The 24740-nt window shown below is 47.4% G+C and overlaps 1 protein-coding gene across 1 annotated transcript in view; it reads left to right on the top strand.

The window, feature by feature from the left end:
- SIDT1 (SID1 transmembrane family member 1) overlaps nucleotides 1-24740 on the top strand; it is a gene marked incomplete at both ends in the record, with an annotated part of 47120 nt that overhangs the window by 15484 nt on the left and 6896 nt on the right. Inside the window, 17 exons of the mRNA XM_082014287.1 lie at nucleotides 3308-3429; nucleotides 4403-4573; nucleotides 4759-4804; nucleotides 7701-7802; nucleotides 8947-9030; nucleotides 9652-9745; nucleotides 10948-11019; nucleotides 11409-11502; nucleotides 13133-13176; nucleotides 17128-17199; nucleotides 18874-19022; nucleotides 19687-19760; nucleotides 20298-20364; nucleotides 21046-21119; nucleotides 21702-21825; nucleotides 22797-22914; nucleotides 23891-24027. Of these exons, the coding sequence (XP_081870413.1) occupies nucleotides 3308-3429; nucleotides 4403-4573; nucleotides 4759-4804; nucleotides 7701-7802; nucleotides 8947-9030; nucleotides 9652-9745; nucleotides 10948-11019; nucleotides 11409-11502; nucleotides 13133-13176; nucleotides 17128-17199; nucleotides 18874-19022; nucleotides 19687-19760; nucleotides 20298-20364; nucleotides 21046-21119; nucleotides 21702-21825; nucleotides 22797-22914; nucleotides 23891-24027 (1644 nt within the window). The remainder of the gene's footprint in view (nucleotides 1-3307; nucleotides 3430-4402; nucleotides 4574-4758; nucleotides 4805-7700; nucleotides 7803-8946; nucleotides 9031-9651; nucleotides 9746-10947; nucleotides 11020-11408; nucleotides 11503-13132; nucleotides 13177-17127; nucleotides 17200-18873; nucleotides 19023-19686; nucleotides 19761-20297; nucleotides 20365-21045; nucleotides 21120-21701; nucleotides 21826-22796; nucleotides 22915-23890; nucleotides 24028-24740) is intronic.

The raw sequence follows: 24740 nt of genomic DNA, 5'->3' as shown, positions 1-24740 counted from the left end.
TGTGAGGTGGAGTCTGGGTGTAAATTTTTCAGCTGTCGCCCTGCTCGCCTTCTCCAGTCTGGTTTAGTGGGGAGGGAGGTCAAGTGAACAGTTCTGCAGCATTTGCAGCGTGGGTACATCTGTAAGCCAGCCTAATTCCAGCCACAAGCTCCCAGCTGCTCTCCCCATGAGCAGCCTCGCTGGCCGGATCATCTTGTTCACCCAAAAGTGTGCTTGGGATTACATCTCCGTAAGGCTCCAGCCCCTATGGCTATGTACTCCTGACTCCCTGTGTAGGTGAGGACTGTTTCCTCATCTTTCTGTTTGGGTACGAGCTCCATGAAGGGGGTAGGCTGTGGTGACTCGTGGCTGCCCATGTGATACTTTGCTCATTTGTGAAGCAGAGCACGCTCCCCAGATCTGATGCAGAGCTCCACAAGGCAGGCAAGGGTCTTGCGAAGCTCCTTTGGGAGGAAGGATGCAATGGGAGACCTCAATACACTGCAAACTGCATTGTGAGAGAAAATCCTTCCTTTATGGACAGGACTCAGAAGGCTCTGCTTTATTTGGTCAATATTAAGAAAACACTTCCTTGTATCATCACATGTAGAAGTGTTCAGGGATGTGGTCTTGGTGTGATATTCCCCTCTCTTCATATTAAAATCTAGGAATTCCACAAACTGGCCCAGCAGACATTTTAAGATCACATAAAATGTCTAGTGACAGTCTCAGACTATGAAATACTGATATTAAAAATAGTTTTTCTGCCTTGTGTTGGCAGTGTTGTGCTCGTCTGCTTATGAAACAGTATTTGATTACATGGCTCCTCAAATAATACACTATAGAATGCAGGTAGTGTGTATTCTTAACTGTGTAAGCCAAACAACGTGAGAAAATAGTAAAGCTGGAAAATATACTGTGCCACTGGAGATGAATGACTTGCTGTGTATGTGCTGTAATGCAATAGTGGGAAAAGCTGTGATTTCCAAGGGGCTGAAGATTAAATCCTAGAATTATTCTTACTGTAACATAATAGATATCAAAAGCTGTGCTTTTTTTATGACACAAAGACACAGCGCTCTAGTGTTTTGTAGGATACCTCAGAGCAAGTTTTTTCTTTTGCCTGAATTTTTGTAAACAGTCTGTGAATTTCAGTTTATGTGTTTTTCCTCTTAGAATCAATACTGAAAATACTTAGTTAGCTGAAAGGGAAGGTCTGAGGTTGAAAGAAGAGACACTCTCACATATATGCAACCTTCACTTTCACCAAAGCCTGGGCAAACTGTAAAAGTAATACTCTTTAAAATACCGCTCAGCATTAGCATATACTTCAAACAGCCATTACGTTTCTTAAATTGAGAATTTAGAAGAAGAGATGCAACTTTCTAAGTCTTTCAATGAATACAAATGAATTGTACACTTAGAGTAAACCTGGCTATCTTCAACATATGCATAACCCACATAGTTTCTGTATTCGTGAAGAAAATGCAGAAGATAATTTCCCAACATCTAGCTTGCATTTATGAGTAGTTGAGGATGCATAATGCAGTAGTACTATTTGCTGTGAGTCTGATGTGAGCTCCCCGTTGCACTGTGCTGATGTGCTGAGCCCTGGAGGGTTCACAGGCTGGTGTCCAACTAGAGGCAGTGTAAATCACTTCACCTGTGCAGGTGGGCTTGCTTTAACTGTTTCATGGGCAAAAACCTGCTGAAGAGGCAGCTGGAATGTGTCCTTTCTGCAATGGTAGTTGGTTTTCCCATGGGTGGAGAATAACTCCATGTACGTGTGGGACTCCGGCTTGACCATTGTGTCTTCATGCTCCTTAGATTTGTTTTCCTGTTCAGTTCCAATGTTGCTTCATTTGGGTCCACATTTCTTGTCACAGTGACTACAGCAAGTGCCTACAAACAAGCAGTAGCTTATTCAGCCCGGTCCCTGCGTTTCCCAGCTATACCAACGTGTGCTGGCTTGGCTCCCCCAGCCAAGCAGGGCAGCCACAGGGACTAAGAGTAAAACTAAGCCGCAGAGTAACCTTCCGGTGCTGTTTGGTGATGGTGGCCTACTGTGTTGATACCCTTCAGGTGATATTTGTGAGTCTTGCTTTGTGATGATTATCTTTCTTAACTCGGTTTTAGCACCCTGTGGTGAAATTTACTTGGGAAACAAAATTGCACATGTAGTTTTTGTGGCCAGAAGGAAAAGCTGGAAGGCATACCAAAACAGTATTACAAAGGTTTAGAAACCAGAAGGCGATGGAAAAAGATTCCAGTGTTTGCCCTCCTATCTCAAGGGATTTTTAATTAAATTATTCATGATGGCTTTGTTGAAGACTTTATTTTTTAGGAATTGGTGGCTGTAGCCTCTGTATTATGGTGATGATGGCAGGAAAGCTGATAATGATGATGGCTTTCAAGAAAGTGTTTTGTGCCAGTAAACTAAAGTCCCATGTGAGCCTAGAATCGCTAAACAAGAATAAATAGGAAATTTTCTTTTAGACCTGTGATTGCAGATGCAAGTCCTGTTTCTGAACCCTGTGTCTTCGGTGTAAGCATAAGCTGCCATCTCAGGTAGCTGCCCTCTTGCTATCTTGTTAACTCTGTATGTTTTTTCAGAAGGTGGCACCTGCTTCCACATTTACTCTTCTTGGAGGGTATAAAGTTGAGATATTGATGAAAAGTCTTTCACTGATCTAGTGAGAGTTCATTCTGATTTTTCAAGATGTGGTGGGCTTAAAAGTGTGTATGTCTTATATACCTAATACACTTTCATCAATTAAAAGGCGTCTAATTGAGGTGTACTGTCTCTTCTGAGTTACGCATTCTCATACCCTGTTTTCTTGAGCAATGTGTGCAGCTCTGGAAAGGGAGCTGAAGACATGTTGGTTTCAAATAGAAATGTTGCCATTTCCATTTGGTGCAGACAAACTGCTTGATGGCTTCTCAGAGCAAATAGTAAGCTGAGGGCTGTCTGTTGCATATGTGTTTTCTTAATTTTATAACAGAAGTTATTGAGGTTGCTCCCAATTGGTTAAGTGGAAGCTACGGAACTTTCTTCCTCTTGCATCTGCTGCATTTGTTCACTGTGTCTTGTCCGACTGTCACCTCAGACTTGGGGACAGGGCTGTGAGTCTGGATTAGAGCAGCAGCAAGGAGGCACTTGGATCTCAATAACCAGTCTGGTGACAAACACTGCTGATATCCCTGTGGATATTGCCAGCATCTAGGTCAGACTGAGGAAGGGGATAGGCTTCTCCCACCTAGATTTGGAGCTGTCTTGTTCTTTGCCTTCGGCTTACACCTATCTGTACTCTCCTTTCTCTTCCCACAGGTAGATGCAGTGCGGGTGTACGTGAACAGCAGCTCTGAGAACCTCCAATATCCTGTCCTGTTCGTAGTTCGCCAACAGAAGGGAGTGCTGTCGTGGCAGGTCCCACTAATTTTTCGAGGCCTGTAAGTACTGGAATCTCTTCCTTGTAACACACTGGTCTGCCAGCTGTATCCTCTGGTGGTAGGTCTTGCTGCTTGTGTAGACTGCAGGGCTTGGTTGCAAAGCATGCTTGCTCACTGTCAGCTGAATGTAGGAAGACCAGGATTTGATAGGTAACCTCTTATTTGCCAGCCTGCTCTTGTTCTGATACGTATGTGGAGTACCAGGAGGCTTTATCTGCTGGGGATCTGCCTGTGTCACTAGTCAGTGGATCTACCAAACAGCATTTTTGTCACTTCCACAGTCGCTTACAATGCGTGCAAGTAGTTCTTGGGCTTTAGTTTGGAGCAGGATTTGAAGAAGCTCTCGAAAGAGCAGCCTAACTGCTGGGTTACAGTGTGTTTGGGGAATAGGCTCTCTTCTCTTTCTCACCCCAGGTACACATAAGCTGGGTCTATTCTGGCGGGTGGTGGTTGTTTTGGGGGTGTTTTCTTTGTGAAAGTGATGCTTGATGCTGCTGTGTACCTTCAGCAACCTTAGAGCTAGTTAGGCTGCAAGTACTGAGACTTTGCAGGCACCTTAGACCATCTGAGATGCGAAGCTTCATCCTGTGACTGAAATCCCGGCACCAGGCAGCAGGTATCCTGCAGTGTCCTGCCTGATGCAGGGGATGGTCACAGCAGCGACTGTTCCGGGCTGTTGTCGTGCTCTCTGCCTCCAGCAAATTGCAGACGTGCTGGATCTGCAGGTGGCACAGGCAGCCCTGAGGGAAGTGAAATGCTGGGGATAGCCAGTCCCTTGTGCAACAGGCAACAGAGGTGGAGTTTCAGCTCTAAATAAAAGACTGAATGGTCTTGGCCTTTCAGATCAGTATTTCAGTTATGCAAGCAGGGGAAAAATTATGTCATTCTTAGAACTGCAGAACAATTTTTTAATTGCACACTCTCTTTCTCCCCTATCCAATTTTCCCTTTCTTCCTTCCCCTGGCTGTTGTAGCTATCAGAGAACCTACAATTACCAAGAAGTGAGTCGGACCCTCTGTCCTTCTGAGCCAACACCTGAGACAGGACGCTCTGACCAGATTATATTTGTGGACGTCTCTTCCATGGCACCATTTAATATTGCATATGAGCTGCTAGTCACCAGGCTCAAGAACTTCCAACTTGAGTAAGCTGGGATGTGAGAATACATTTGTATCTGTAATGCAGGGATTTGGTCCATCTACCTAGTCTTTCCTTTTCCTTCCTGAAAAAAAAAAGATTATTTTTTTCTTTTGCTTAATCTAAAGGTACTCTGTGTGTATTCCAACTCTGAAAATTTTAGACTTCAACATTCTGGCATTTCTTTTCTAGGACCAACAAATCCTTTAACTTCACTGCCAGCCCTTCCCAGCCCCAGGTAAGGAGGAGTCCTGTGTGATGTTGCTTGTATGTCTTACCACATCCAAATGGTTGATGTGATCCTTTGTTAGAGATGGCAAAAGCCTTATATGACTAGGTTGTTTCTCTCTTAGGATACAGGGAAACTTTCCTACTGTTGAATTTTCTGTGGATATAGAGAAGAGGTAGCAGTGCCTCAGCCTCTCTAGGGGCATGTTTGGGTCCTCTTGCAAAGCAATTAAGTGAACCAAAAACCATGACCAGAGCAAATGAATGGTGTCTGCAGTTCAGGACATTCCAGAAATGTGCAGAAGTCCAGAGGTCATTGGGCTGCTACACTTCATGGGAAGTGAGATGGTGTGCCCCAATGTCTTGTTCCAGCCAGCATTGGCTTAATTGTGCTGGCATGACTAGCCAAGATGCAGTCTTTACTGGAGAAAAATAAGTACATAAATAAATAAGCTGTAAAGGTACAGCAGAACTCAGACTGCTATTCCTTGCTTGGGGCAGCAAGTCAAGTTGTGAGGTGATAAATGAAATGCCTGATAAGTCTGGTTATTAGTTCAGAAGAGAGCACACATGTACACATCCAGCTGAGCAGCCTTGTTTAGAGCTCTGCAGATACTACAAGTCCTCTCTTGAATGAAAATGCTGTTGGCAGTAACTATAGTGATACAGAAGCTTGCAGAGCTGCGAAAGTATGCAGTTTACCCAGGCTGTCTGGTACTCCGTTTTTGCTGTTGCTATCACTGTTAGTTATACTACTTAATTTTAGGTTTCCTATTACCAGGCATCACAGCTAATCTTTTTTGCTGTCAAATATCTTAAGCTGGTTTGCAGATACATGCAATATTTTATACTACAGAAGCACAGGGAATGGGAGTGGCTCTTTACAAACCCCCTCATACTTAGGATCTTGTAATCTGAACTTAGACTGTTTAGGAACTGGCCTGGAATTAATTTTGTGACTTTGGTCTGCTATTTGTCACAACTAATAATAGGAGATTGGTGACTTTTAATTAAAGGCCAGATGTAGAGAGTAGATGATGAGTGATTCTTAATTGGTATAATGCTGAAGTTTTTGTAAACCAAACTATTAAGTAGTCTGTGCAGGGAAGAAAAAGACAATTTAAAATCTAGATGAGTGTTGGAATAGCCCTCAGACTGGAAAAAGACAAGCGTAACAACTGAAGGAGTAGTTGTGCAGAACCCAGCTCGTGCCTGAGGGCAGAAGGAGAAATTAGATATGCTCGTATAGGTCAGGAGTGTTGCCTGGATTTTTCTTATACCACTCTGTGCAGGAGAGAACTGTAGGTCTTAATGCCCCTTGTGTTAATTCTGTACTCTGGTATAAGTGTGACTTATAAAAGAAAATTATAGAAGGGCCCTCATGGGTGACTTCCCCAAGGACCTAAAGCTTTCCAAGGGTAGTGCACCTGGGAGACCAAGGAGCTCAGACCGCCAGTGTCCTTGCTTGGTGGAGGTAAAACACGTGCTCTGCTGAAGAAACCAGCTTGGTGAGTTTTCAGTTTGTAAGGACTTGAGGTTGGAGCCAGTGCTCCCGCAGCAGTGAAGGGACTCTGCCTGGAGTGGGGTGGGGGGAATAAATGCTTCAGTAGAAATGGGCAAACTTGGAAAAAGCCTGAGTGATTTCTTATTTACTCTTGCCTTTCCAGTTGGGGGTCCTACTTCCTGGCAAGGGGATGGGGAAAGGGAAATCGGAAACGACTGGCCCTTGCTAAGCACTAAGGTTTATGTGACATAAAGTGAGCTTGACAGTTGGGAATGTCTCAGGTTATGGGTTTTGGAGTAGGAGCTTCAGTAATTTCCCTCCCCACGGACTGTGCATGCCTCAGGGCAGCGGCAGCGCTGCCAGGTGACCATAAGGAAGGGAGGAAGGTGGCTGGTGGCTGTCCTCAGCCTTGGGACCCCTCTGAGGGGAGCTGAGGTGCCCATCAACCCCTCGTGGTAGCGCTGACTGTGAGCCTGAGCTCCCAGGGTCTGGGCTCCAAGCGGGATGATGGGAGCCCTTGCAACAAGCCTGCCTGCTGGGGCAGGCACAGAAACCCCCCTTCTCCAGCAGCTGGCTGGTGTAGTACAACTGTTACTGGAAAAATACGCAAATAATGATGTTGCCTGGGACATCTTTTGTCCAAATCTGAAATGGCCCATGCTGGGACAGGGAAGGGCATTTCCTGACCCCACAGACTGTCCTATGGGCCTGCTCAAAGCACGGAGGCACAAGAAACGCCATTCCTTGCCCCCAGAGGAAAACTAGGATTATTGGCAGATTTAGCCTCTCCCAGTTTTTTTCAGAGCTACAGCTGAATTATTTTCAAAGCTGAAGTGAGAAGTGAAAACCACCATTATCCTTTGCCCTCAAAACCAAACAAAGCCAAAAAAACCACTAAACCCTACAACTATTATTGGGCATTTATTTATGAAACTCTTGACAGAGTTTCAACCATTTGACCTAATACTTTCCATAGTCTGTCTTTGAGGCAACCCATCTGAAAACTCCATGATATGTTCCATATGTAAATACAGCCAACAGTATGGAAACATCTGGAAATTGCTCATAGCAACATAAAATGGAGCAGGGTATAAAATGAAGTTGCTATAGCTTGATCAGGTGAAAAAAAGCTTAAAGGGAGCAGAAGCTGTTCTGTATCTTGCATGCTGAAGACATCTGTGTCTAACAGTATGCTGTGCAAGGGGAAGAGTTGTCTGTACATATTTAATCTGCTCTTCTGTAGTATGAGGTCCTAATATTTGAAATCTGAATTTTTGTGAAAGCCTTCCACACCCAACCCCAAAGCCAAGCTTGGGCTGTGTGGGCACCTTAGGGAGGCTTTGAAGCTACTGGCAGAGGTGATTTCTGGACCGTAACTCTCAGTACTTTGTTTTCTCCTCAGTATTTTCTGTACAAGTTTCCTCAGGATGTCGATTCAGTCATTATTAAAGTGGTGTCTGATGCAGTCTACCCATGCTCGGTTGTCTCTGTCCAGGATATTGTGGTAAGTCTGAGCAGAGAAGGGTAAGGGGCTGCCTGCTGGAGCTCTGTGTCCCGCTCTCAACAGAGAGAAAAGCCCTAGGGCTTCACCCTAGTGTGGCAGTGTTGAAGGAAGCCCCTGAAAGAGGAATGAAAATCTTGCAGGAAGGAGGCAAAGACAGAAGTGCTGAGTTCAAGCAGCTCATACAGAGATTTTTGTTGCAAACAGGTGAACAAGCTGTTCCTCTCCAGCCTGCCCACAGGGTATTTGTTATGTTCCCCTTGTGAGGTTTCATACCCTGCTGCCTTGTGACATGGGTCTGTCTCTCTGTGGAGTGGTGTTGGACGGGATGCTGGTGGCTGAGGGAGGGGACAGTGCTGTCCTCTTGACTCTCCCCTGACTCAAGGCAGCATAGGGAGCACCTGATCTCTAGACAGGAGGTCTCTCCTCCTTTCCAATTCGATTTCCTCTCAATGCAATTACTCGTTCCCTTTCCTGGGAAGGGGAGAACAGCCGTTCCCTGCTATGGAGGTTGGCTGTTGCATGCAGCTGGGAAATAGCCCCATATTTATCCTCCTTTCCCACCTCCCTGAATGATGCAGGGACCTGCAGTGTGGGAGCAGCAAGATGGTGGCAGAGGTGCAAGATGCCTTGGCTGCTGCCTCTGAAGTCCTGTCAGTTGCCTTTAATACCTGGGCTAAGGAGAGAAGTGGGTAACATCAACTCCTGCCCTGTGTTTGAATGGTAGAAGGGCAGGAAGGGGGACTGTGGCAGGTGATTTTCAACCTGTCGGGTACTAAGAGGAGTGGGAAAGAGTAAGATGAGGGCAAGGACTTAGCATATAGTACAGACTGTAAAGCATGTGACGCAGCCAATGTACAGCTGAGTGTATGCACTGCCCTGTGGGTGATCAATCTGGCTGAATCCTCTTCTGGGATTAAACTGCAGACCTTTTGTGAGAATGCTGAGATCAGTGAGTGCAGGTGGCAATTGGAGTCTTCAGAGCAGCTTTTCTGACTTCTCAATGGGTTTTTGTTGTTTTGTTCCCTCTTGTCTACCCAAGCGGGGCCTTTTTCTGTTGCTCTGCACTGTCTGTTCTTCTGCAGGCTCCCTACAAAATTAGTTTGGATTTTGTGCCTGGTTTAACCCTTAGTTGTGTCTGTTTTAGTGCCCAGTGTATGACCTGGACCATAACGTGGAGTTCAATGGTGTTTACCAGTCTATGACAAAGCAGGCAGCTATAACAGTGCAGGTGAGAGACTGATGTTTTTTTGTCCCGGTGTTGTGGGTGGGTTTGTGTTTGGTGTTTTGGTTTTTTTTTCTTCAGTGGCTTGTCTTATGCATCCCTAGTTTTATTTAGTTGATTCTGGTATGGCTCTGTTCCTTTGTTTTTATTAGATCAGCTGATATAAGTAGAAGAGATTACCTTTTACTAAAAAACCTTGCTTATGTTTGCTGGGTAGGTGTGCTATGTCTTAGGTGCTGAGGTTCTAGATCAGAGTAGCTGCAGCCAGGTCTCTTATGTTTGAACCTTGGCTCTTCTAACGCCGATGTGGTACTAGGACTTTATAATGAACAAAGCTTAGGTAGAATGTTTGCGCTAATTAAATGCATTAGCATTGGTTTGCTTGTACTGGGGCACTGCTCTACTGCATGCTGGTAAACTCAGTCAACTTATTGTCAGCAAGGATGCAGGGAGCAACCCTAGAAGCCAAGCTCTGTCCAGAACAGGCAGGTCTCTGTAAGGCTGGTGCCTGTGTAGCAACTAAAACCTGATCTCTGGCCCTGTGGAGATCATCACCTCTGTTTTGCATTGGAGGGAGAGACTGCTTCACTTCTCATGGATTCTGTCTTCTTCTGTCCTCCTATAAAGAGAAAGGACTTCCCAGGTGAGCAGTTCTTCGTTGTGTTCGTCATCAAGCCAGAGGATTATGCCTGTGGGGGTTCTGTGCCTTCCTCCATTCATGGTAAGTTGTGCTAGGAGGCAGATTTGGTTGCTGCATCCAGGTGGCAGAGCAGGAGCAGCAGGAGTCCTTGGGGACCTTCCTGTGGGATGACATGAGATGGTCATATATCTTATCCAGGTAGCTGTGAGGAAGAGTGAAGTATAAACTTAATATTGTTGAGTACGTTAAAATTCTTGATCAACCCTGGAAGTGGCTGGCTGGTACAGCACCTGGCTGGACTACAACACTACATTATGTGCTCTTCTGAGGAGTCACTGGTGTCTTGGGAGGTACTGGAGATACCCAAGCAGTGCTGCTTACAGCTTTTTGTTTTTTTTTTTTCCCTCCTGACTACATGGAGGCCCACATGGCAGTTCCTGCAGAGAGCACCTTCTCCAGCTGTTATTTTGGGATCTATGACAGCCTCCTGACCTGGGGGAGCAGGAAGAAATAGTAATTTTTTGGGAATGATTTTACAAGAGAATTGTTCTAGTACCTTTCCCAGTCAGAAAAGTGTCCACCTCCTGAGTAGCGGTAAAAGCAAAGCCTCCACCACTCATGTGGTGGGTGAAAGTGGATTGGGGGTGCAGCTGTCCCCATGACAAGCTGGACCCCATTTCAGAGCAGGGACATTCCTATCCTCAAAGCTGGATGGCTTCTTCCCTGTAGGAGAAGCAAGACTGCAGCCAACAGAGGTACTGGGCTCCCCCAATTCCCACCCTACAAAAGAATCATCACCTTCCAGGTGTCTTTCTCTTATCCTAAAGCTGTCAGCAGAGCTGTACTGGCAGGGTGTGCTAAGCCCTGCTGAAACATAACAGGTCACTAGTATGGCATCCTGCACAGAAGTGTTTTGGCAGCAGAGTTTTGGCCAAAGGCAAAAATGGTGTCCCACTGTTTGTAGGGAAGCAAGTGCCCTTTGGGGACTAGACGAATAGGAGATGAGGCCTATGGGATTCAGGCATCCAGACTTCATCAGTGTATGGAAGACTCAAGCAGGGATTTCTAGTCTGAAAAAAAGGCTGTGGATTGAGGGGAGCGGGGGGAAAGGTGGAGAAGGATGTACATTGACAAGTCTGGGAAAAGTTTAGAGCAAAACTATGCACAGATTTTGGTGAAAAGCCAGACCCTGGTGTTTTTGCAAGTGTAGAGAACTGAGATAAGGGCCAGTGATCATTAATGTTTGATTGTTTTTACATTTTTGTACACTTTGCATCTCACAGGGAATGTCAACCGTACCTGGAACCTGCAGCGGACGAAGAACCTTCAAGTGACGATTGTGCCCTCTATTAAAAGTCAGTGTCTTTGTACAGAGCCACGCAGCTTTATGGGGGACTTGACAGTTCTGCGTAGGAGGGTATGGCTGGGCTGGCAGCCCTCTGATGGGATGGTGCAGAAAACACCAGAAGAGGGTCAAAACCATTGCAGCCCTACTCCCTTCCAGGAGATGTTATGAGGCACAGGGTGGTGTCATGGGCACACCAGCTAGCACTGGGGGTGAAGAAAGAGGGATACCTTGCAACACGTTCTGGCAATTCCTCTTGAAGAAAGTGGATGTGTCTGGAAGGACTGTTTGGGGGCTGGGCATTGTCACCAAGTGGTATTGGGAAGAGCAGAACAGGAGCGCTGGCTCTGAGAGGGGCTGTCCCTGCTCTGTGAGCTGACTGGTGTCTTCTTTCTTCAGAGTCTGTTTATGTCCAGGCCATGTTCTTCAGCTTCCTGAGTTTCCTCTCCTTCTACCTGGGCTCAGTGGTGGTTGCTTTTGTGCACTACATCAGGTGAGCTGATGGGTTTTAGAAGAACAGCCTTTCTGTTTCCCTTCATCCTCAGAGATGCCCTGCAGTGAAGTCAGGGCAAACGGGGCTCTGAACAGAGAAGCCAAACAAGTCCATGACTGCTCAGTGGGCTCCTACTGACCATGAGCCAGAAAACATTTCTTCCTCTGCTGTGGAGATCATGGCAATGATAAAAACCTAAGGCTCTACACTCTAGCATTTGTAGTACCCCACCCTGGGTTCCCTTATATGAGGACACTGGGTGGCAGGTGAGAATTGTGATGGTGCCAGTCTGAGATATGGGGTGTCAAAGCATCAGAGAACAAAGGTACTTCCCACAGATCTGGCCCAAGTACTGCAGTAAGTGGCAGTGACCCAAACAGGGCCTTGGAGTCCTGAAAGTGCTGGTTTTCTTCCTGACCTGCCTCCCCTGCCCCAGACCTTGATGTCTGGGCTTGTGTTGAGGGGAAAATCTGCATCTGAGGTGAATTTGGGCACAGCTACCATGACAAGTTGCTATTGGAGGGGTGGGGAAGCAAAACTTTTCCCAGTCGCCCCACAGTCTCCTGATGCTCACTGGAGGTGATCTTGAAGTCTCCTTGAGTGAGAGCAGGACTGGAGGGGCAGGAAAAGGGACAGCATCCTAAAATGGAAGTAAGATTTGCTCCTGCAGAGCAGGTAACTGCTAGCAGAGGATGAGAGCCTTGGTGGGGCAGTGGGCAGGTGCTCTTAAGGTGCCGGGGATGGTGGAGTTTGTTGGGATCCGTCACTGCTGCCTGTGTAGGCTGTGACAATGGTTAAGCAAATCCTTGTCCGAACTGCAGAGGCTTGAGAGTAGGGAGGACCCCTTCCATACTCTTTCCTGCCCTACTGGGCAAAGGTCATCATGAGAAGAGCCATATAAAGCTTTCAGCAAAGAGCAGGTTGGTTTTGTGGGAACCACACTTATCGGCCAGCTCTTCAGACTGAATGTGACTGAGTTTTCAGCAGCTTCAGAAGAGGGGATCTTTAAAAGCTTCGTGCTCTGAAACAAAACAATTTCAAGATGGGAGTATGGCTTAACTTCAAGACACATCAATGAACAATTTAATTAATTTACTTAAGTGTGTGTGAGCATGCTCTTTTTTGCTGTTATTTTTGCTTTGTTGTGAGCATGTTTTTTAATTACCCTCCCCAGTGTGGCACCTACATTGAAGAAGGTGGTATTGGCTTCTTAAGCATCATGCTGATGCGTGCCTCTAGCTCCTGCTGCCCTTTCAGTAGATTCTTATGTGCTTGGTCCCCTGAGCAGGGGAGTTTGGTTTGGGAAAGTGGTCTGAGATTCTCTCCCAACACGCAGTGCAGGATGGGATGGTCATGTAACTGGTTGTCCTGCCGCTGGTAGATAATTGAGGGGGGTAAAAAAATACCTCTGTTGCTTTGGAAATCAGATGTGGACAGCAAGCAGTCATGGCTGAGCCATGCCTAGTCCAAACAGTATTTTGTTTGTCTATTTCTTTTTGTTGAGTTTTTGTTTGCTTGTTTTTTAGGGCTTGGACCATGTTTACCTGTTGGTGTCCTAGACAATACTGCCATGGCTGGCAGGTGATGGGGTTGTTTGGCTATCTCCTGAGTGCTGCCTGTTCTTTTTCAGGGTTCGGAGGAAGGCTTTGGCTGGGAGATTGAGTCCTGAGGATGGTAAGGTCTCTCTTCTGTTGTGTGACAGCTTTATGTGAACAGCACAGGTCCCAGGCAAGGGACAGGCTGTCAGTCAAACACCTCTGTCCCTTCAAGCCTGCTTCCCTGTACATGTACCACATAGTCTCTGGTGCTGATGAAAGATGTTAGAGCTTCCTCTCTGCTCTCACAAGAGAGAGTGTTGGAAGCGAGCTCCCCTGAACCTGGTCTTGACCCCTGCCCTGAGGAGCTGGCTTTTAGAGGGGTGGAGGAAGGGCAAGCCTTGGTTAGACCTGGCTACAGGCTAATCTTACTGATGCCAGGTCTGTTCATTTCTAAACAAGGCACTTTGAGTTTGTCAGCTCTTATGCTTTAAGATTTCCTCTACCTAGTTTAAGCATGGGTTCTCTAATTTTTTAATTTTAATTTGTTTTTAACTGGGAGTTGCAGACAACCAAGTGAATGAATGACTAATACAGTTAGGTAGTGGTGTTTGTGTTATTTACTTTGGTATTGGATTCAGTTTACTTTATGCTGCACCCACAGTTTGGCATACTGCAGATTTTTTTGTTATAAAAACATAGCTGCATCTAAGAGGCTACCAGTGAAAGATGGAGATTTTTGTCATGTGGATGGGGAGGGCACTGGGATTTTCTGCTTTCTGTAGAAATGTGGGAGCCTGGCAGTTTCATTTTGTTTAAATATTTAGTGCCGGCAAAGTAGTTCAAAGTGTTGGTCTGAGGATAAAGGCATCATCATCTCCTGGGGAAAGGGAGGACACTATGTTTTGGCAGCATTGAAAGGTTCTTGGTGTGTTCCCTTTTTTGTAATCCCCAGCTTCTTTAGTCTCTCTGGTCTGCTCCGTACCACCAGAAAAGCGTACTAGTATAACTGAGCTGTGCTTAAAGGATCACCACTGGAACTTCACTCTGACCTGGCATTACTTGAGTTAATATTTCTGTTGAAGACCTGGGGGCATTTGGCTTCTCAGGAGTGGCTTCTTCAGCCACAGAGATCCACACAGGCATCCCTGTATGTGGAATGTGTGTGAAAGGTTTTCTTTACAACCAAATGGTCAGGAGACTGTAAAAAAAAAAAAAAAAAAAGCGCTTAAAAATATTCTAAATTTAAGTTATTTGGGATGGATCCTGCTGTGAGACAACAGTAGGTCTTAAGGCAGTGGATAAATGGGAAGGGCCTGTGTGTCTGGGAGTTTGGGAAAGCTGAAGGGACCTGGCAGAGGCCCTGGAAGAGCTCCAGGCTGGTAACAAGGGATGACTGTCTAAGGCAAGGAGGCACAATCTCAGCCAGGTGAGACCGGAAGCCCTAGGGAGTGCTGCTGGTGCTGCAGCTGAGGGTGCAAGTGCTGAAGGCAGTTAAGAACCTGCTTTCCAAGCTGCCCTGGTGAGAGGTGGAAGTTAAATTCTGGTGCTTGGGAAGTTGCCAGAGAAGCTTCAGGGCACAGATGCTGTGCTTAGCACAGATCTAGAGGGCAGAGGACTGGGTTCCTGGGCAGGGAAGGTTGCTGAACAGCATAGCATCCCTGTGGAAGGACAGAGGAGCGCAGTTCATTCACAGTTTACAAATTTCCTCCCAGAGGCACGTGCCCCTTCTGTGACCTGTCCTCTCCCTCGTACTCTATGCCACCTTTGCGTGCACGTCACAGCCATGTCCTTTCCTCTGGGGAGGAGCCATGTCCTACCCGCGTGCTGTTTCTTTCTCTATTGTGTCTCTTCAGGGTGTGTGTCTGACTGCCTATAAAATCATAACTTAGAGTCTTCCCTGTCCTCCAGATCACCCAGGGCATGCTGACTTTCTCTCAGTTTTTTTTCCTCTTCCCACCCACTGGAATTTCCCTTCCTCCAAAGTACCCCTGGGTCTCACCTTCTCCATTGCTCCCCTTTCCTTTCCCCTTCCTCACCAAAAAAGCGTGAATGGAGGTGCTGAGCCATCAGTCTCTGCCCGTTGTCTTTGAATATCCTGCAATGCCATGTGCCACTCTGCTCCTGTCACCCATCTTATGCCTAGCTTCTGTGGTTAACTTTTTTTTAATCCTGTGGGACACATCATGTTCTACATCATCACTATCTGGTGGAAGCAATAGCTCGTGAAACCACACCTAGTGCTGTACATTTACTTTCACTCACTCACACACTGGGAAGTGGGACTGAAATTAGTGGGTGAGCTACTTCAGTGGGTCTGAAGCAGCTGTTAGAGACAGGACAGAGTGCCTCTTCTCCCTGGTGTCCCTGCTTGGTCCAGATTTAAATCTTCCCTTGGTTATTTGGGAAAGAATGTTGACAGGTCACTTGAGAGAATAAAGGCTGGTCTAAAATAAGGAGAGGGCATCCCTATGGGACAGGACTGACGGGAGTAGGAAGTGTGTGTGTGCCTTGGTGTCATGAACATGGGGAAATGATTCTTTCACTCTCTTCCCAGCGATCTGCATTTCCAAATGACTTTGAAGCAACAGGAAAAAACTGCCATGAGAGTGGGAGGGTTGCACAGCGGGTGATGAGTAGAAGGTAGATCTTGCTCCTGCAGCAACCTACAACAACATCCTGCTAATTCCAGCTCAAGGCTGAAGTGGTGTCATGTGGGGGGCTGTGGTGTGCCAGAGCCTTCCCTCTGGTGCTCAGTCCATGTGATGGTGTCCTGGTTTCAGACAGGATAGAGCTGATGGTGTCCACTTCTGATGCTCCTCTGAGCTGTTTGTTGCCCTATTAGAAGGATGGGGCAGGAGGGTAGAGAAGCTGAAATGGAGAACAAGTCTTAGCCCACAGCCCAACAAAGACAGTGAACGTGTCAAAGGAAAGCAGTAATTTTGACTTGAAACATTAAATGTCATTACTGTATGGGTGCTCCCTTGCCTAGCAATTGGGCTCAGACAGGGAAACGTTTTGGGGCTCTTTACATATTGTGGCTAATGGAAAAGGTATAAAAACCTACACAAGGTGTTACAGAAGTGCCCAGAATTGCCGGCTGGAAAGAGGAGTCTGCCTGTGCCTGTCAATTTGAGACAGATCAGGTACTGGGAAGCCAGAGATGCAGCCTGGGAAACCAGGACATTACCAGGCTGCAGTAAGGTTGCTTGGCTTTAAGTACTGTCCTGTGTCCCTTTTGCTGACTGGCCACACGGTGTTGCAAGGGTGAAGCTTTACAAGCAGCTGGACCTGTATCTCTGCCATCACTGGAAGACATGGTCCTGTTCCTGCTGCTCTTGCTTCCCTCCCTTTTGGGGAGATGGGTGTTTGGCCCTCAGTGAGGGGATGCAGCAGGCTGTGTTTCCTGACATGTTTGCCTGCTGCCAGCAGCTGAGCCCCACCATGGAGGCAAAAAGAGGGAACGTGGAGGCAGGAAGGGGAAGTCCCAGTGCAACCTGACTGGGCAGTGCAGCCCTTCTTGGTTCAGATGTGTGGGTGGGAGGCAGGGACTTCCCAGCCCTCTTGTCATCAGCACAAGATCATGACCACTTTTTGCATGGAACATTTTTTGCTTTCTCCTTGCTTGGTTAAAACTATGTAGCAGCTGTCTTGCCATAGGTTGTCTGTGACTCTTCCTGGGATAACTGGAGGTAGCAATATTTGAATACCTCAATGCATGAGGAGGGGAAGGAGAAGAATTAGAAATTCAGAAGGGTGCTCTGAATATTGTGAGACTTGCTCTAGAATTTGCTGAGCCTTGCAGCCCCATAATGTGATCCCTACAGTGTGCTGGAGGGGGACTCATGCTTTTGTGAGTCAAACTGGTGGCCTGTGTGGGGAGGCTGAAGGGAATGGGCTTGCTTCACCCTGCAGAGCAAGGGTTTCTCTTTTGGACAGTATGCTCTAGAGGGGGACTGCCATCTGTTTGGAGAAATGCTGCTTTTCCCAAGCCCCTCCATCTCTTCAAGCTGTTTGTACTCACCTTGAAGATATGTTTCAAAGCACTGACATGAAACTAACTGTCCTTTTGGGTCTGTTTCCATCGCAGGATCTGGGACTATGACGTCTTCGCACCCCATCACAGCCAGCACCCCTGAGGGAAGCAGCTACGGTGCTATCGGTACAGTGTCTTACAGAACTGGGGGCATGGGGAGGGCTCTACCTGGGGCAGGGGAAGGCATTTTAAGGTGCTTTAAAGCCAGAAGGGAATAAAGCTGCAAGCTGCTTTAGTAGCAGATTGCAACTACTTGGGAAAAAAAAAAAAAATGCAGCTTGAGAGGTTCAGGTTGCACTTTAGAGAAAAACAAACAAACAAAAAAACCCCACAAACAAACACCAAAAAGGTGGCAAATCCTTGGAAGAGGTGCCCAGAGAGTTTATGTCCTTGGAAATGGTCAAGTCTCAGCCAGAGGAAGCCACATTCATCTGATAAGTGTTGATGACAGTGCTGCTTCAAGCAGGAGGTTGACTAGGGATTGACAAAGGTCCCTTCCAAGAAAGCTTCTTCGGAGTCTGTAATTAGCTCATCAAGCCTGCCTTTAGACCAAAGCATGCCTTTCACTGGAAGGCTGAAGGATTGTCTGCCACAAGGCAAGACAGGATTAGAGCCTCTTGCAGTCCAGAGGTTTCATTAGGGGACAAATAATGTCATGCTGGCAGCAGAGGAGAAAAAAACACCTCCCAAGGGTCCTGTGAATCTGAGATGATGGGAAATGCCTGCCTTTGCCAGAGTATTTTTCAGTCTTCTTACAACTATTTTCCCCCCTGTGGAGGGACTGGTATTGAACAACTCAGTGCTGTGGATTTTTGGGGTATAAGCCTTGAATTTGGCAGCTTGGGGACCCAAGAGCAAGGTGATGCGGTGCAGGTCCAGGGCAGTGTGAGGCAGCTGCTCAGATGAGAGAGGAGAGCACCTTTGTAATTTTTGGTCCCTTCTCAGGATGCATTTGCTCACTGTAGTGTTAAAGACAGCCCTGACACTCCAGGTGTCACCCAGTTGTTGGATTGTGAAGGTGTGATATGTCTGAATACCTGATGAAGAGACACAGAATGGATATTTCATGAGGTCCGGAAAAAAATCATGAGGAGTTAAGTCCTGGAATAGAGTTGAGGGCTTCAGCACGACCCCACTCTTTCCCACAATTCTCAAGGAAATGCTTTAAAAGCATTTGGGAAATGAGGAAGAAACTTGTGTTCTGCTCATGCCTGTATGGGCAATGGTCTGGCTGGGAGCTTGGCCAGCTGGTGGGAAGTACAGGCAGGTCCTGCTGACCTGCAGGTGACCGATACTATGCCTGCAATGGGAGCAAAGCTGATGCTCTGCTTGCTTTGAAAAATTTACTTTCTTCCTCTTTGTCTTTTTGTAAAAATATTGTAAAACAAAGCTTATATATGAAGCTTATATAAAATCTGGAAATTAAATAGGTCAGCCTGTTTCTGACCCCTGAACAGTCTGCTGCTTCCACTAGAGCTTTCTGGCTTGTCTCAGACTTCCAGATTTCAGAGCCCAGGCTAGTAAAGAATAGAAAAAGTTAGAGATGAAAAGTAAGTGAATAAAAGCAGGGGGAAAACCAAAATGCTGCAGAGGAGGAGAAGATGGTCCTTGAAAGTGCTCTTAGCTGATATCTGAGACTTTTAGGAAGGTTTGTGACCATGTAAAAACTTGTCCCCTGAAATGGCCGTATCAACTTGTTCCAGCAGATTGCTGCTGATATTTGGGGCAGCTTTCTTGTTGCTGTGGATAGAGGGATTTAGCCTTTACCCTGCCTGCTTCCTTCTCCCTGCTCTGCTCCAGACGAATCAAGCTCCAGTGGTGGACAGCAGTTGTCTTCCCCTGCCTATGGGCCAGCAGCTGGCTCTGACACAGACAGCTCGGTGGAGGAGGAGAGCGACTTTGACACCATGCCAGAAATCGAAAGTGATAAGAACGTCATCCGCACTAAGGTATGGCTGGTGTTGCAGCTGTGGCCATGATGCTGGGCTATGGACACATCTGGGCCAGGACCAGCACTAGTCACTTGCCAGGGTTTTTAAGTTTCTGGTTCCCTTTTGGGTGGATTTAATCAAATAAAGCCAAATGTGCTTTTTAGTGCTTTTTCAGAGTCTAGAAAGTTTTCCTGCTGTGCTAAGTGTGCTGCTGAAATGAGTGATTTAATACGGAAAATCAGAGTGTATTGGGGACTCTTGACAAAGGAGGAGGAAGCCCAGAGTGCCCCAGAAAGCCCAAGGAGGTGGGGCAGCATAGGGAGAAAATAATGTGCAATAGTAGGTAGTTACCTGGTATGAGTAGTGTGACTGCAGCGGATGTACAGAGGGGCTTTAAGCCAGCAGCACTCGAACTGCCTCCTTTTGTCACCCTGCACTGCTCCCTGTGGTCAGAGCCATTCCTGGAGGTTGCAGGGTTTTGCAGAACTCATTCCCCATAGAATGAAGGGACACAGCGAGCTTGCTGTGCTAAAAAACAAACAAACCAACCCAACATCCCGCCCCCCCCAACCTCACCAAGCTGCATATTGTCAGAATACATCAAGATATTCTACTGGCTTCTGTAGTCTTCATTAGTTCTTTTCTGATTTCTTCCCTCTTTCCCCACCCGCTAATGTTTTAGGTGTTCCTCTATCTATCAGACTTGTCCAGGAAGGACCGAAGGATTGTCAGCAAAAAATACAAAATCTATTTCTGGTAAGGAGAAGACAAACTAGTAAGGCCCAAGCTCTGGACCCAGTTTCTGGTTGTGGAGACTGAACCACACTTTAGACCCAAGGACATTCTCTGAGCTGTCCTCTTACATGTTCTGACCCTCTTCCAGCCAGTAACTGCAGATCCCACATACCTCAAATAAGGATATTTCTGGACCAGTACACACAGGATCCTGGCAATGGATTCTCGTTTGCATCAGTGCTTTAAAGTGTGGTAACAGCCAGTGTGCTGGAACATACTGGTCAAGGGGAGAAATTGGCACTCGAACACATGAACTTCTGGTCCACATCCTGGCTTTTCTTGTGCCTTTATCATTTGCCTCCTGTTTGCACGGGCACGTTTGCTCTTCTCCTGCAGGAGATCAAAACCAGAGGCGTAAAGTTCTGGCTGGGAGAGCAGGGTCTGTGCCCTGAGGCACCGAGGTGTACACGTTCCCCCACAAGCACCGTGGGGCTCTGTCCTGGGTGTGCACCAGTTGTTCTGGTGTGTGTAACTACTGCTGCTGTCTCCCCTCTGCAGGAACATCATCACCATTGCAGTGTTTTATGCCCTGCCAGTCATCCAGCTCGTCATCACTTACCAGACGGTGCGTTGGACTCTGTGTGGCCGTCCCCCATGCTTGGGTCCTCTTGCCTGTAAACTTGCTCTGTGGTTGCATGGTATAAGCATGACAGTCGCGGTGAAACTGGGATCACCCAGGAATCCTGCTCTGTCTGAGGGGCAGCTTACCTCAGCTGCCCTCTCTGCACCATGTGTTGAGTGTTGCTGCTGGCTTGGCTCGCTGAGCTTGCAGTTCTGTCAGTTTTCGCTTGGGAAGTGGGAGTGCAGCTGTTTTCCTGCTCATCTGATGTCTCATTTGGGGCCTGCCTCATTTCAGAGGCAGGAGGAATCTGCTGTTATTTCTAAAGGACAACTGAAAGCAAGTAGGGTTTGCTGTGATATGAATGATTTCTCCTCCCTTCTCCCCACCCCTCTCCTTGCTATCCTGCTGTTATTCAGATATCTGCAAGCAGATCTGTTAGTGGTGAGGTTGGGAGCACACACTATGTTTCCTCTGAAGAAAAGAGGTTGTCAGGTTTGTGGCCTGTGGCAACATCTTGTCCCCCCGCTAAGTTTCACTTGCAGGTGTGGGTGCTCCCCTGTGCCAGTGCTAGAGCTGGGCTGTGTCCTGGTACACCCTGAGTACGTGTGGTGTTTGCACGAAGCAAACCCCCCCAGGATGAGGAGAATTTGCTAATACCAGGTCTCTCACCTGCTCTGTGTCCAGGTCGTGAATGTGACTGGCAATCAGGACATCTGCTACTACAACTTTCTGTGTGCTCATCCCCTTGGGGTGCTGAGGTGAGTGAGCCCCATGGTCACTGTGCTACTATCTTGTGCCTCCTGAGTGTTCATGCTGTGCCCAGGTCAGGATTTTATCCTTGCTGGGCTCACAGTAACCATGTTAAGACCACTCAGAGTGTAGGACTCAGCTCTCTGTTTTGCTCAGCAGTGGCTTTCTGTTGCAGTGAGACGCATGTACCCAGGAACCTGGGGTACGTGGGTTCCCCCAGCAAACCTGCTGCGCAGCAATGGAGGGTTGCCGTGCTCTTTTGGACACTTTCACTTGTATTCAAGGAGCAGCAGCTCTGCAAAGTAGTTCAGATCACTCCTTTCAGTGCAGCATTCTTCTGAACCAAAATGGGAGTGCAAAGAAAGCCCGGAGTTGGGAATCTTGCAGAAAAAAAGTGCTAAATCCACTGGGGCAGGTGAACTACTTAATCTGCAATTGTCATCCAGGGTGTAAAACTGGCAGATGTTTGGCAGCTGCCAAGTGGAGGATGGGGGGCAGGGTGACGGGGGCAAGATGGATTCGCTTGTTGTGGCCTGTGATTCAGTCTCCTGCTGCTGTGCTGCCCTTGTCTTAAACCTTTTTCCCTGTAGTGCCTTCAACAACATCCTCAGCAACGTGGGCCACATGCTGCTGGGCATTCTCTTCCTCCTTATTGTCCTGCGCAGAGACATTCTCCACCGTCGGGCCATGGAGATGAAAGATGTCTATACCCTGGTAGGAAACATGGATGCATGGGGCTAAGTAGAGGGAGGGAAAGACAGGGAGAATTTGAAAACCAGTGATACACAGTGGTCTTCTATTTGCCTTCCTTGCCAGCAGATCGTATCTTACTCTTTTCCCCTGAAAAAGGATGTAGATGGGACACTTGTGTTCTTGTACACCCCACTACTTTGCTGCTTGCAGTATGTCCATACTGCCGTGGTGACCCAGTCTGGGCTTGCAAAGACAGGGACATGAGTAGAGGAATGATTCCTATGGCTGTGGTGTAGTGTTCACTGTGGAGGAACTGGGATGGATGAGCTGGGTGGGATCATGTCTGGATCCCTGCCTTGACCCATGTTATTGAGGAAACAGGCAGTAAGGAGAAGTGTGAGGTGAGGCTTCTGGGGACAAAGAGACGCAAGTTTGTAATGGGGCTTGTGAAAAGCACAGCCTGGTAATTAGTATCCTGCTCCATGAATGTGTGTTGCTGAGACCTCTTTTGGGGGATATGTGGAAAGTAGGAGTGTCCTGAGATACTTTTGTTTATAGTGAAGTTTGATTTGTCTTATCCAATCAAGAGTTCCATCTTGGCACTCTTGTTGGCAAGAGGGGATAGAGCTGCCTATATGATAACCCACAGGAATTTGGTTGCCTCTAGCTCTGAAACAGAGCTGCTTGTAGCCAGAGGCTCTGCAGTCCCTTCAGTGTCTCCTGGGGGAGGATGAAGGAAATCTGCAGCCCTGTGGGCAGTGGTGCTGGTGGCTTCTGGAGACAGCTCTCTCTTCACTGGCTTGGTAGCAAGTAAAGGCCTTAGTTTTAAGGGTCTGCTGCTTATGGACTTTCTGATGAGATCCCAGGGAGATCCGCAATGGTGACTTATAGAACATGTGTAGGGGTGAGGAGGGATGAAGTGATGGAGAATGGAAGCTTGCTTGTCATAAAGACAGTGAGAGTTCTTACTATACAGCTCTGTTCTCTTCCAGGACTATGGGATCCCAAAGCATTTTGGTCTCTTTTATGCTATGGGTATCGCTCTGATGATGGAGGGGGTGCTCAGTGCCTGTTACCATGTCTGCCCTAATTACTCCAATTTCCAGTTTGGTAAGTTGCGTTGCCTTTCTCATTTTGAGTTGGAGGTAGGATTTGCCATGTTCTGTCTCCTACTGAGCTGCTGGCATTTCCCATCCCTCCACCCTTGCAAACCTCCCTGGAGTATGCCTGTTCCGGGGCTTAGTCAGGTGGCAGTGAGGCTTTGGATGCTGAGGATTAACACATTTCAGCCTCCTCTCCAGACCTTGGGACTCTGGTAGTGCACTGCTGGCAAGATCTCCCTTTGCTTTTGCAGCTCAGTGTTGAAGATAGTTAAGTGCACAGCCTGAGTGGCAGAGTGCTCAAGCATTGGAAGCCACTGTTGCCATCTCAGTGGAAACTCTTTCCTCTGTAGGCTCCTTTGCCTTCCTGGGGAAGAGAAGACTCAGGTGGGGTCTTGTCCATGTGTGTAAATACCCAATGAGAGGAAATGAAAATGAGTAAGCCAGGCACTTCTCAGTGGTGCCTGGTGACAGAACAAGAGTCAATGAGCACAAATTAAAACACAGGAAACTCCATATGAACATGGGGATTTTTTACACACTTTGAGGCTGGTCAAAGACTGAACAGGTTGCCCAGAGAGGTTGTGAAGTCTCCTTCTGTGGACATATCCAAAGCCTGACTGGACACACTACTGGACAACCCTCTCACAGCTGACGCTGCTTGAGCAGGGGTTGTTGGACCAGACAATCTCCCAAGGTTCTTTCTAACCTCAACTGTTATGTGATTCTCTGCCTGCTTCTGTGTTGCACTGTGTTGGGCACTTATTTTCTGAGCACCTTTTGGTTTTTGTTGCCCCAGGGCATGGTACAGGTGCTGCAAAAGGGCAAAGTACAAAGTGCTGTACCATGTAATGCAGCATCAGGGATTTGTGCCTGCCAGTCTTGGTTTGGCCACGATGCTGCACTTCTTTATATGCACTTGGAGCAGCTTTCTCAGCCTACTGGGAGTACCTGTTTTCACCGTTTCTGTTGTGCTCCCTACATAGACACCTCCTTCATGTACATGATCGCAGGACTGTGCATGCTCAAGCTCTACCAGACCCGCCATCCAGACATCAATGCCAGTGCCTACTCTGCCTATGCCTCGTTTGCTGTGGTGATCTGTCTGGCCGTCCTTGGAGTGGTATGGCTCCCTCTTATTTATCTGCTTCTCTGGGAAGGTGATGGTATGGCTGGGAACATAGCTTAAGTGGGCAAATGATTGGGGAGAGCAACAGGGTAGGATACGAGTGTGTTAAGCAGCTGCTAGCATTTGAATTCCAGTACACTTGGGTTTTCCTCCTCCCTTCCCTTGGGCTTGCAGTGAGGGAAAGAGCAGAGCAGTTTTCTCTAGGTGGGCTTCTTTTTGGGCTTTGCCCACCACACACCCTCCTCCTCAAGAGAAGAAATGCATGCATCCAGGTGTCCATGTGCAAGAATGCAGCTGGTCTCCTGTGGGGTGGCTGAGCTTGGAGGAGGGGGTCAAGCTGTCTGAGCTTCCAAGACAAGTGTCCTCTAACCTAATTGCTTGCACCTCTTTCTCCCCTTTGGAAAACTCTGTTGGCCTTCCTATCTTTGGAGAGATGCAGGGCTAGAATAATGGCCGGTGGGTTCCCAGGCAAGTTTCTGGGGTACTTGCCGATAAAAGGGCACCGGAGCAAGAGTCACCAGAGTTGCTCTTGTGCACCAGTAGTCACTGACAGGTCAGACTGGTATAGGGCTTTGCCCGTTTGCTCATAGCATTGCAAGTACTGAGCTTGCCTGAATCCCCAGCCTGTGCCTTACTCTGGAGATCTCTGCTTCCCTTCTTTTGAAGGACTTGTTTTCATTCAGCAGTAACCAGGCAAAATCCACTGA

The sequence above is a fragment of the Phaethon aethereus genome (assembly GCF_964289735.1).
Source record: "Phaethon aethereus genome assembly, chromosome: 1".
NCBI classification, from domain to species: Eukaryota; Metazoa; Chordata; class Aves; order Phaethontiformes; family Phaethontidae; genus Phaethon; species Phaethon aethereus.
This window is presented reverse-complemented; position numbering and strand designations above follow the sequence as displayed.